We start from the raw sequence: 12108 nt of genomic DNA on the forward strand, positions 1-12108 counted from the left end.
AAAAGAAGGCTTTCTATTAAAATATAAGCTTTGGATAATTCTTAAAGAATGGTGGATCTGCAATAAATTCTAGAAGAGCTCAGAAAAAATTTTTTTTAATATTTTATTTATTTATTCATGAGAGAGAGAGGGAGAGAGAGAGAGAGAGAGAGAGAGAGAGAGAGAGAGAGAGAGAAAGAAAGAGGCAGAGATACAGGCAGAGGGAGAAACAGGCTCCATGCAGGGAGCCCAACGTGGGACTCAATCCCGGGTCTCCAGGATCACCACCTGGTCCAAAGGCAGCACTAAACCGCTGAGCCACCCAGGCTGCCCAGAAAAAGAATTTTATTTTTTTTATTTTTATTTTTATTTTTATGATAGTCACACAGAGAGAGAGAGGCTGAGACACAGGCAGAGGGAGAAGCAGGCTCCATGCACCGGGAGCCCGACGTGGGATTCGATCCCGGGTCTTCAGGATCCCGCCCTGGGCCAAAGGCAGGCGCCAAACCGCTGCGCCACCCAGGGATCCCAGAACAAGAATTTTAATGTAAGAAATTAAAACTGTTCCAAATTAATTTTAAAATCACTAAAATATCGATTAGCTATTACTGTAAGGAAAATTAGTTTTTCTGTTGCAAATAAGACAAAAGAATATATGTGATTAATTTTTCCAATTTAACATATTTGTTAGCATGTATAATTTTGGGTGACTCAAATATGCAAACATACTAATATGTTCATATGGCTTAATTATTTATATTCTTTACTAATAAAAAGAAATGGAGGGACGCCTGGGTGGCTCAGTGGTTGAGCGTCGGCCTTTGGCTCAGGCGTGATCCCGGAGTTCCGGGATCAAGGCCCACGTCGTGCTTCCTGCATGGAGCCGGCTTCTCCCTCTGCCTGTGTCTCTGCCTCTCTCTCTCTGTGTGTGTCTCTCATGAATAAATAAATAAAATCTTAAAAAAAAGAAATGGAAAGAAAGTAAACAAAAAAAGAAAGTTCTGCTTGGCTGCTTCCACAGGAGAACCTCATTTAGTCCTCTCCCTCATTTCCCCAGACAGGGTGGAAGAAGGAAAAAAAAAAAGACAGGCTATAAATAAAGACATGAATGTGGTAGCAACCTAAAAGTCCACCAATGGATGGATGAAGAAAATGTGCCATATATATATAATGAAATATTATTCTGCCATAAAAGAGAAGAAAATCCTGTCATTTACAATAATATAGATGGACCTTGAGTGCATTATGCTAAGGGAAATGAATCCGATTAAGACAAATACCACATGATCTCACTTACATGTAGAACACAAACAAACCATGCTCATAGATACAGGCAACACATTGATGGTTGTCAGAGGCAGGGGAGAGGTAGGCAGAGTGTGGTGAGCAAAATGGGTACAGATAGTCAGCAGGTATAAACCTCCAGTTATAAAATAAGTAAGTCCTGGGGATGTTAGGATATAAGGTGACTATGGTTAATACTATATTGTATATTTGAAAGTTGCTAAGAGAGTAGATCTTAAAAGTTCTCGTCACACACACAAAAATATGTATAACTATGTGTAGCAATGGATATTAATTAGACCTGGTAGGCTCCAGAGTAGTAATCTTTTTTGCAATATATACATATGTTAAATCATTATGTTGTACACCAAAAACTAATATATGTCAATTATATCTCCATTTTTTAAAAAGACATAAATACAAGAAAAAAGAAAAAGGAAAGAGACCGAAGGAAAGAAAAAAGGACCAACTGCTTTCTTCTTTCCTGGTACTGGTGATAACAAAGAGAAAGGGGGGAAAAAAGGAATATTCCTTAAAGTTCATGTTTCTTGTCCCTTCTCCTTCCTCAGTTCTCATCATCACTGTCTTAAAGTTGCATATTCCATGTTCCTATTGTATGATATAGTTTGGGGTCTGAGAAGAAATCCTTCCTTCTGGGAGGGTTGAGGTAGTAAGGGAGTGGTAGCAATACAGGTGGAATGGCAAACAATGCAGAGGTTTATCAAATAAAGAAACTCTAAATGTGTTTTCACACAGTTATAAATTAAACTTACATCCTATGATTCAGAAACATTATGGGATTAAAGGCTTTTGTAGGTCACCCCAAAATCTACAAACCCTTTAACATTGTTTCCACAAAAACTAATGTATAAATTAAATTGTTAAAATTTATATAATTAACATATAAATGGAATAAATATATATAAACAAACTTAAAAATCCATTTATAACTTGAGAATTGTCTATATATTTAACAGCTATCATAAAGTTACCTATCTTCCCCACAAGAAGCCAGTGTCAATTAGAGAGCTCAGAATAATAAGGTTTTCAAAGTAGGAATCAGGATCACAAAAGTGGAAAACAGTAGTTTTTAATTCAACAGGACAGGATAACAATGAAAAATACTACTCTGGCAAGGAAAACCAAGACTACTGTCAAAAGGGAGAATGCAACCTACCTGTAGAGATAAATAAGTGTCTTAGAGTAGGCATATTTTGGTCATTGGATAAAGGGAATTCACACTATACAAGAGTGGTAAACAAGATAAGCCATATTCTACATCTGCTCCATGAACTGACTTCCTTTTTTTTATAGTTCATTCGCTTCTAAATTCTCATCTGTGACTTTTTTGTCACCATAAATAGAGTTGCCCAAGTGTGAGAGTTTTGAAGGTCGGACTGAATGTAGGGGGCAGTTGATAAGGAAGATTACTTTAATGAGGCCATAGCCTTAAGACACAGGACCAATCCCTCAAATTGTAGCCAAAATTGACCCTGGAAGATATGTAAGACTCTAATAGATACAACATCTTCAAGTAGTTTTTTTCTCTTTATTTTGGCAATTTATTCCTATAAAATATTTCTAGAAAATTGCTTCTTTTTACTACAGGGTAAAGATCTTATTCTGTTAAATGTATGCATGGACACATACACACACCTCTGTAACATACACATGCACAAATACAATCAAACTGCAATATTTCATATTATTAACTGCAGAACCTATATATTTTTTTCTCATTTCCCATACATTCACTACGGAGCAAGAAGGGAATGTGGAAAAGGAATTAAAATTCATTCTCGCATCTTCTGTAGTAGTTTGGGAACAATTACAGCTACAGTGACCCATATGATCTGGTTCACTGTCTTTGTGCCTATTTCACCTCTTACGGACAAAACATAAAATTGATCTCTAAGATGCCACCATACTAAGTAAATGACTTTCTACCTGTAATCTAGTCCCGTTCAGTAGTGTAATTTTCACTGAAGAAACTGAAGTATGTTTAGCCTCTATATGTTTTATATCATAGCATCATTTGCCTTGCTAATAATGGCAAATATTACTACCTCTTTCATGTCTTCTTAAAGAAATTTCAACAATTGGCACACTCCTTTAAAAAATAAAAAAGACTGAAAATGATTTATTGGTTAAGCTGGAATTTTCCATCGTCACTCCCTGTGACATAAGTCTCCCAGATTTCCTAAGTAGGAACAATATTATCATCAACTTTCTTTTTCACCATGAATAATATTCGTCTCACTTTTGCATTTTCTCTGCAGAGAACCACAGAGACAACTGAAATAAAACATACCAAAAGGAGCTACATTTTCACCACAGTTTAAGTAAGAAGAAAATAGAGTAATATATATGTTTGCTTTGGGCAAAGAAGTGGCTTTTTGCTTCTTGTCCTATGATTACCTTCTGAGGGAGGTAATAGTAATCTTCTTACACTGATTCTTGCCATTACAATAACTTGTAGGTAGGAGGGGAGTCAATAGAAAGAATAAGAAATTAAATTAAAAATAATAAATTATAAGAAAAGATAGAGAAGTGAGAAAGCATTGAGAAGGCCATGATAAATAAAATTAATTCCCATAGAATTTTTAAGTAATAAAATGAAGCAGTCAAGGAGGAATATTAAAACAAACAGTCCTGGAAGAAAATTAACATCCAAGAAATAATAAGGCTTAGCTAGAGTTGTATCAATTTGATGGCATTGACTTGACCAGGAAGTACAAAAGAAAATGTCAAAGTCCCTATTAGTTGTTCGACTTCAATATGCAAGTTTACTTGTGAAAAAGTTCTTGAGAAATAAGAAACACTAAACAATATTTGCAAATGCTTTTGAATAGAAATCCATGTGTGAATAATTTTAACATGCATTTTCCTACTTTCCTATTCTATTGAAATAAAATTTAAAAACCAATACAATGTTTAAATAAATTTTCATTCGTATATGTAACATAAGGGACTGTATTTGTCTTACTGTTTATCACCTGTGGATAATAATTTAGGAATTAAAGGTGATCCAACAGCTCTTTCTTCCGTGCCACTACAATATTATTTACAAAAGTTAGAATTTATAGCATTGCAAGTAAAGACAAAAATGTGACAGAATCAACAATCCTCTAATTTGAAGACTTTTTTACTTCTTACCATGTCTTTTCCACCTATGACCTCTTATTGACATGCTGGTTACTGCATTTCTTGATATTCGAGAGGAAGTTGGTGTGATTTCAACTTGAATACACCTTGTACCCTCCTTACTAGATTTCATGGCACCATGAGGCAGTGAAGCCTTTATGGCATTAGCAACCTAAGGAAAAAAAAATATATGGTTTAAGATTGGCATTAACAGATATGTTACAGCCTTACAGAACACAAAGTGCCAAATTTTAACAAGTTTTTAAGAAGAATTCTTTCTCCAAGGTATTTCCTAAGATGATATATAAATCTTCTAGAATAAAGAGTAAGAGCTCAGAAAGAAACTATAGTTAAAAATAATACGTAAATGGAGTGCGTGGGTGGCTCAGTCAGTTAAGCTCTGCCTTAGGCTCAGGACATGATCTCAGGATCCTGGGATCAAGCCCCACATTGGGCTCCCTGCTCAGTGGGAAGCCTGCTTCTCCCTCTCCTCCCCATTTGTGCTCTCTCTCACTGTCTCTGTCTCTTAAATAAATAAATAAAATATTTTAAAAATAATAATAATATGTAAATGATAAAATTTAAAATTCCAAAACATCAAAATTATATTTCCACATGCCTAATGCTAATTAATAAATGCAGCTCTAGTATGTTAAGGAGAACATTCTTTTAAGTTTAAAAGACTATTACTGGTATCTAAGCAGTTAGCTTAATGAAATTCTCAAATTATATATACCTTTTCAAGCATAAAATTTTCCTAATATAACAGAAGCATGAATCACTGAGTTTAATGACATTAATGCATTATGAATGGCTATTTCTCAATTCATAGTTCTAAATTGAGAAATTTTAAATTATCAAATTTACATAAACAAATGAGGCACCTACCAGCAATGGCTCTGGATATAATTCTAGCTGAGCTCTGTATATAATATCATCCAATGCTTTTTGAGCTAGATCCCATTCTCCATTATAACTGTAAAATTAAATAAAGTATAATTATTTTTAATTAATTCTATAAATTTGAACAAAATATGAGAACTGTTTACTGAATAAACTTAGCATTCTACCCTCCTTAAAACATATGATTAGCACACTGCTTAGCATTCTACCCTCCTAAAAAACATATTTTTATGTCTTTGAATTTCTTTCAATTGTATCTGAAAGCCTATTAATAGCAAAGAAAATTTTATAGATATATATTTCTTCTCTAATGAACATGTCTATTTATAGACCAGGTATCAAAAGTGAGGCAATCTCAAAGCATTTTACATTTTCAAAGCAAGTCAGAGCATAATAAATTATATACCTTAGAATAATGTTCAGAACACTTTATGGTCAAATTATTCTGTAACTCCTACAGTTTTTAATGAGAATCTATAACTACTGTGGCTTAGAGTATCTTAAGTAGCTACTTCTTTGCATTCTGATGGTCATTTAGAAGTGTATATGATGTATCTTGCAAATGTCAGAGAGATATTGGGAGATAAAGTGTGTATGTATATTAATTTTCAAAGATATGGCCAAACTCTAAAATGAATTATATCGAGAGTGCAAGTGAGGACTAGAAAATGGAAAGAGCATTGCTCCCACCCTAAAAATAAAATAAAGTCAGATAATCTATAAAATCATAGCTTTCCATGAATTCAGCAAGGAGGTAAAAATCAGGGCAGCCAAGTAGCCTGAAACCTAAGGACAGAGAGATGCCTCTAAGAAGAGACAGACCACAATGCACGAATAAGAAGACTTCAGCTAAATTTTTAAACAAATTGCTAAAAGCCCAGTATGGGCCAGCACGAGTGTATAGAATCTCTGGGAATAGATACAAGAGGAGCTCACGCCCACTTATAAGTTCTTTTTCACAAACCACCTCTAGGCCCTCATAAGAAAAACTGGGGGCAAGGCAAGGGACCAGAAAAAGCTGCTCTTGGTAGTGTGGCCCTGAAGGAGAGAGTAAGCCACCTGAGCAAGAAAAGCCTGAAGACCCAGCCAGACCTTTTTCTCACGTGAAACAAAAGTTTTAAAGCCTTTGGGGAAAGAGCAACAAACCCTTTCACCCCAAGGGAAGAGGTGAAGACTGACTATGGCTGTGAAAGAAAGGAAAAAAAAAAAAACTCTATCTGGGGGAAAGGATCAGGAAACTGTCCTCAGCTGAGACCACTAGAGATCTCTTACCGCTGGAGGAGGGACAGGACCACTGAAGAGCTACCCCTTCCCGCCAACCACAGGTGCAGGGACTTAGGTCCTGCTTACGACTGAGACTGGATCAGGACAACAGAGAACGTGTCTCCCTCCAAATGTCCACCCAGGCCAGGACACATTCAGAAACAAGCAACTGCACTCTATTGCTGAAGGAGGGACAAGAACATGGACACACAGGGAAAGCTAAAAGCTGAGGATGGAGCAAGAATACTGAGAAAACCCCTCCAGGAATCCAGCTCACACCCTAACTGCCAGGTACCACAAGAGGAATCTGAGGTAGGTGGTACCATGAAGGTAAACAAGCAACAATAAAATCCAACCTCAGCTCACTCTTGCCTATAATAATGCTGCCAAAAGCCTATAACAAAAGAGACATGTCATTTCTGGGCATAAATGATATTTACCTCAGTCACTACCGTTCTATCCATGAAAAAAAATGATAATCAAATATTACAAGGCACACAAAAAGCAAGAAAACAACCTCTTGGCAAGAGACAAAGAACAATAGAAACAAATTCATTAATGATTCAGATTTTACAGTAAGCAGGGAGATTAAAATAACTATGATTAATATATTAAAGGCTCTAGTGGAAAAGATGGAAAACATGTAGGAACAGATGGTGATTTCAGCAGAGAGATGGGAACCATAAGAAAGAGTCAAATAAAAAGACTAGAAATAAAGCACAGTAACAGAAATGAAGGAAGAATCCTTCCAATGGCTCATTAATAGACTCAACATCAAGAAAAGAATTAATGAATATGAAGATAGGTCAAGAGAAATTACTAAATCTGAAACACAAAGCAATAAAGACAGAAAATAAAACAGATCAGAGCATCCAAGAGCTGTGGAACAATATTAATGGTCTAACACAAGGGTCAATAAATTTTTTCTTTAAGGGCTAGATAATAAATATTTTAGGCTTGTGGGCCATACAATCCCTATTGCAACTATTCATCTCTGTCACTGTAGCACAAAATCAGCCATGGCAATATGTAAACAAACAGATGTAAATGTCTTTTAATAAAGCTTTTAAGGAAACAGGCAGCAAGCCATATTTAGTTCAAAGGATCATAAATTCGACCTTCAGTTAAGATGCTTATAATCTACTATAAAAAATTAATATATCAAATGAATATAATGCAAAGTGTAAGATGTGTAGTAGAAGATAGGGTTCAAAGAAAAACACTACTAAGTATTAAGTAAGACTGAGCACTAATATTAGAAATTAATAATAAGTTAATAATAAACTATTGGTGATCAAGGAAGTTCTCTAAGATGTTTTTTAAGAGTTAAAATTTCTGGAAATGGAAAAAGATCTTCATTGGGAAAAAAAAGCTTTTTGAAAATTATAGCAAAAAAAAAAAAAAGAGTAAGAATCTGTGAGTATGTAAGGGTGTTGCGAATTTTCATTCTGAACTTGAATTAAAGAGAGATGGAATGTTTGAGTTGGTTACAAATTCTCCAGAACATTAACAAATATGTTTTTGTTTTTGTCTTTTTTTAAAGAAATAGTTTTTTTTTGAGAAATATGTTTTAAGTAATAAAACTATTAAGATCTTGATTCATATTCGGGTGCCTGGGTGGCTCAGTCAAGCATCTTGACTTCAGCTCAGGTCATGATCTCAGGTTCCTGGGATCCAGCCCTGGTCAGGTTACTCACTCATCAGGCAATCTGTTTATTCCTCTCCCTCTGCCTCCCCCCCTGCTTTTGCTCTCTCTTGTACCTCTCTCAAATGAATAAAATCTTTAAAAAAAGAAAAAAAGACCACCTGGTGGCTCAGCAGTTGAGCTCTGCCTTCTGCTCAGAGCATGATCCTGGAGTCCCAGGATCAAGTCCCAAATCAGGCTCCCTGCATGGAGCCTGCTTCTCCCTCTGCCTACGTCTCTGCCTCTCTCTGTGTGTCTCTCATGAATAAATAAATGAAATCTTAAAAAAAAATCTTGATTCAAAAGATATGCTGATTGTTTATCCAATGAGATTATAATGTAATAACAATAAAACAACAGACTGATTTTTCAGAGATCAAAGATTTACTTCTCATATTAAATAAACTTACAAGGCAAAATAAATCCCTGTTAACATTTGCACCATGAATCCTGAAGAAACTGGTATCCTGCTACTTATACCTTTGTATTTTCTTACATGTTGTCGGGGATAGCCACAAACACAGATTCTAGAAAAAAACAAAATAAATATATTGGTAAAATTTAGGCAATTTATTTTTTACATGTATAAGCCAACAATGTACTAGATATGCTCCCATAACAAACCTAACAGCTATGAAACAAATAATCTTCCCAACAGAACATTTGTCTATAACATTTTCTTGAGTAAGAGAAACCAGGGGAAAAAATGTATAAAGCTAGAGGTATAGTATCATATAGTAAGTAAACCAGATTCTCAGCGTTGGTTCACTAATCTCATACAATTCAATAACTAATAATTTTTAGTTACCATAAAACCTGAAATACATGAAAGTTGGTATTTTTATCATAAATAGATCTATGGTATGATCTTCTATTGCTAACAAAGTTCTTGACACATATTGGAACCTCCAAGAGAACACTCTAAAAGTAGATTCAAGCCCCATATACCTTAATACATTTCAGACAGATTGAAATTTTTAATGTTGAAAAACCATAAGAGAAGTAAAACATAAGCAAATCATTATATATCCTTTGCAAGTTTAAACATGACAGCAAAGGTACAGTCCTAAAGAAAGACTGAAAGATTTTTACTTTTTTTTTTAAAAAGAAACTACCATGAACACAACTGAAATTTAAAGCATTAATTATAAGTGAAGAATATTTAAGAAGTATTAACATTAAGGTGTATTTACTATAGTGAATAGGAAGCTACCTAAAAGTCCAATACAGAGGATGAAATATATAAATAATTCAGGGAATACGATGAAATAATTAAACTTGATGTTTTGAAAACCTATTTAAATTGCAGGGGGGAGAAAAACTGTAAGAATAATACATGAAACCCACTCCCATTCTGTAATAAACAAATAGGTGAATGTTGTTTGTCACTACAAAAAGATCATATAAAATCACAGAGTGAGCTCTGAGTTCTGAGACTATAGACTTATTTTCCTACTTATATATATATTTTCTAAATTTTCTATTATCAACATGCACTACTTTTAAAATACTAAGTTTCTAATTTTAATAAAACTGGAAAAAGTTGTTTTTTCATTATATGTTGTGGGTAATATAATAAGCCTTCACCTAATATAGTACAGTCAATAGACTGAATCTAAGCTTTCATTTAAACATACCCGAGTATACTACAGACCATTTCAAAATGGTCCCTTGAGAATATCGTCAATTCAAAGTAACTTTAAAGTAAACATAAAAATTCACTTGATATTGAAAGGATCTTAGAACTCTTTTTAGAAACAAGAGAAAGGAGCAGGGATATTTATGGACTGAATATTTGTGTTCCCTCCCAAGTTCATTTCCTGAAGCCCTAATACCCCAATATGATGGTATTTGGTTGTAGAACACTAAATGAGGTCACAAGGATGGGAGCCTCCATGATGGGTTTAGTGCCCTTTTAAAAAAAGAGTATGAGAGACTAGAACTCATTCTCTGTCATGTGAAGGACACAGTGAGGAAGGCAGTTTCCTGTAAGCCAGGAAGAGGGCCTTCACCAGGAACTGAATCTGCTGGTTACTTGACCTTAGATTGCTCAGCCAGAGTGTAAGAAATAAACATCTACTGTTTAAGCCACCTAGCCTATGGTATTTTGTTAAAGGAACCAGAGTCCACTAAAATAAAAACTGGAAAAAAAATTAACTGTACATGAAATCAAATCAACTTGAATTTTGATTTTATAAAAACATATTCAAAATAGACTAGAAACTCCTCTTATTATCTAGAAAAGTAAATGCAGAAAATTTTATTGTCTTACACCTTACATACCTTTATGATAGGGATGGTAGTAAATAACTGAGAACCAATATATAAAAGATTGGACTTTTTCAATTAATTCATTTATTCATTCAGTAAATATTTTTAAAGATTTATTTTGTATCAGACACTAGGAATATAGATGAAAGATGTAGTTCTGTCAGGGATGCACAATTTAATCATGGAGACTGTGTAGTAAACAAATATCTGTAATGAATAAGTTACAGAGGTAGCAAAAGGAGACAGTGGTAAACTCTAGTGGAAGAAGCAGAGGGTCAGAGAAGGCTTCCCAAAATGAGCCTTGAAGAAAAAGTGGCATTTTCCTGGCGAAAATATAGGAATAGGCAAAAACAGAATAGGATAAAAGAGCATGACACCAAGGAGACTGGGACAATAGTAGTAGGAAGGAATGCTCAGACACTAGAAAATAACAGAGAAGCTAACTAGGGTTCAGTATCTTATAACTTGCAAGGTTTTATCATGCAGGCAATGGAAAGCAACTGAAGGTTTTTTGTTTTGTTATTTTAACAAGGGAGTGACATAATCAGACTGGTCTTTTCAAAATATCACTCAGGCTATGTTGGAACAGTGCACTGAAACTGGAATGGAGTGTCAAAATACCCCGAGTGTGATGAAGGTGACCTGAACCAAAGAAATAATTGTGGGAAGAAGGAGAAAGGGTGGGATTGGAGTCCCACCTAGGAAGTATAATTATAGCTTAAGACTGAAAAAACAAGAGGAGTGTATAATTATTCCCACATTTAGTTTGGATAGCTGGCTGGATCGTAGTGGGATTAAATGAACTTGGACGAACAAGAATACTGTTTTGGAAGATGCTAAGTTTCAGATATGTTGATTTGTAGGTATATGGTATAGATGTCACTTTTGTCTACCATGACCTCTCCCCCTGTCACTAATGTCTTATTTTATTTTTAAAAAATATTTTATTTATTTATTTGTGAGAGACATAGAAAGAGAGAGAGAGAGAGAGAGAGGCAGAGACACAGGCAGAGGGAGAAGCAGGCTCCATGCAGGGAGCCCGATGTGGGACTCGATCCCAGGACTCCAGGATCATGCCCTGGGCCTAAGGCAGGTGCTAAACCGCTGAGCCACCCTAATGTCTTATTTTAATAGCACTTCTATTCCTCTTACCTTTAGGAACTAGTCTTTCCCTATATCGTCAAGTATAATTATGTGATTGTGGTATAAATAAAATAACAAAATCACCTGCGACAAGGTCAGTACCCTAACATCTATTTTTCCCTTCTTCCCTTTAATAACATATATAAGGTACCCTCTCCTCCATGCTCCCCAACTAATTTTAACTAGAACAGTGGCCACCCACAAGAGACCACATTTCCTGGCCCTCCTCGCATCTAAGTGTGACCATGTTCTGGACAACAGTGTGCTGGCTGAAATGGTGAGATTTCTAGGTTGTACCCTTAAAGAGCAGTTGCATGCCTTCCACTCTCTCTTTCTCACTTCTTGCAGGATGGAAGGCAGATGTAAAAACGGTGATCCATCACCATACAGACAAGAGTAACATCCTAGGGAATGGCGGAATCTCAAGAAAGGAGACT

The 12108-nt window shown here is 35.2% G+C and overlaps 1 protein-coding gene across 4 annotated transcripts in view; it reads right to left on the reverse strand.

The window, feature by feature from the left end:
* HYCC1 (hyccin PI4KA lipid kinase complex subunit 1) overlaps nt 1-12108 on the reverse strand; it is a 97552-nt gene that overhangs the window by 16659 nt on the left and 68785 nt on the right. For all 4 annotated transcript variants that reach the window (XM_055314698.1, XM_055314696.1, XM_055314697.1 and 1 more), the window contains 3 exons: nt 8668-8784; nt 5296-5383; nt 4420-4579 (listed from right to left, as the gene is read on the reverse strand). In XM_055314698.1, coding sequence (XP_055170673.1) covers nt 4420-4579; nt 5296-5383; nt 8668-8784 — 365 coding nt within the window. The remainder of the gene's footprint in view (nt 1-4419; nt 4580-5295; nt 5384-8667; nt 8785-12108) is intronic.

This window comes from Nyctereutes procyonoides, unplaced genomic scaffold, assembly GCF_905146905.1.
Source record: "Nyctereutes procyonoides isolate TBG_1078 unplaced genomic scaffold, NYPRO_anot_genome, whole genome shotgun sequence".
Classification (NCBI taxonomy): Eukaryota; Metazoa; Chordata; class Mammalia; order Carnivora; family Canidae; genus Nyctereutes; species Nyctereutes procyonoides.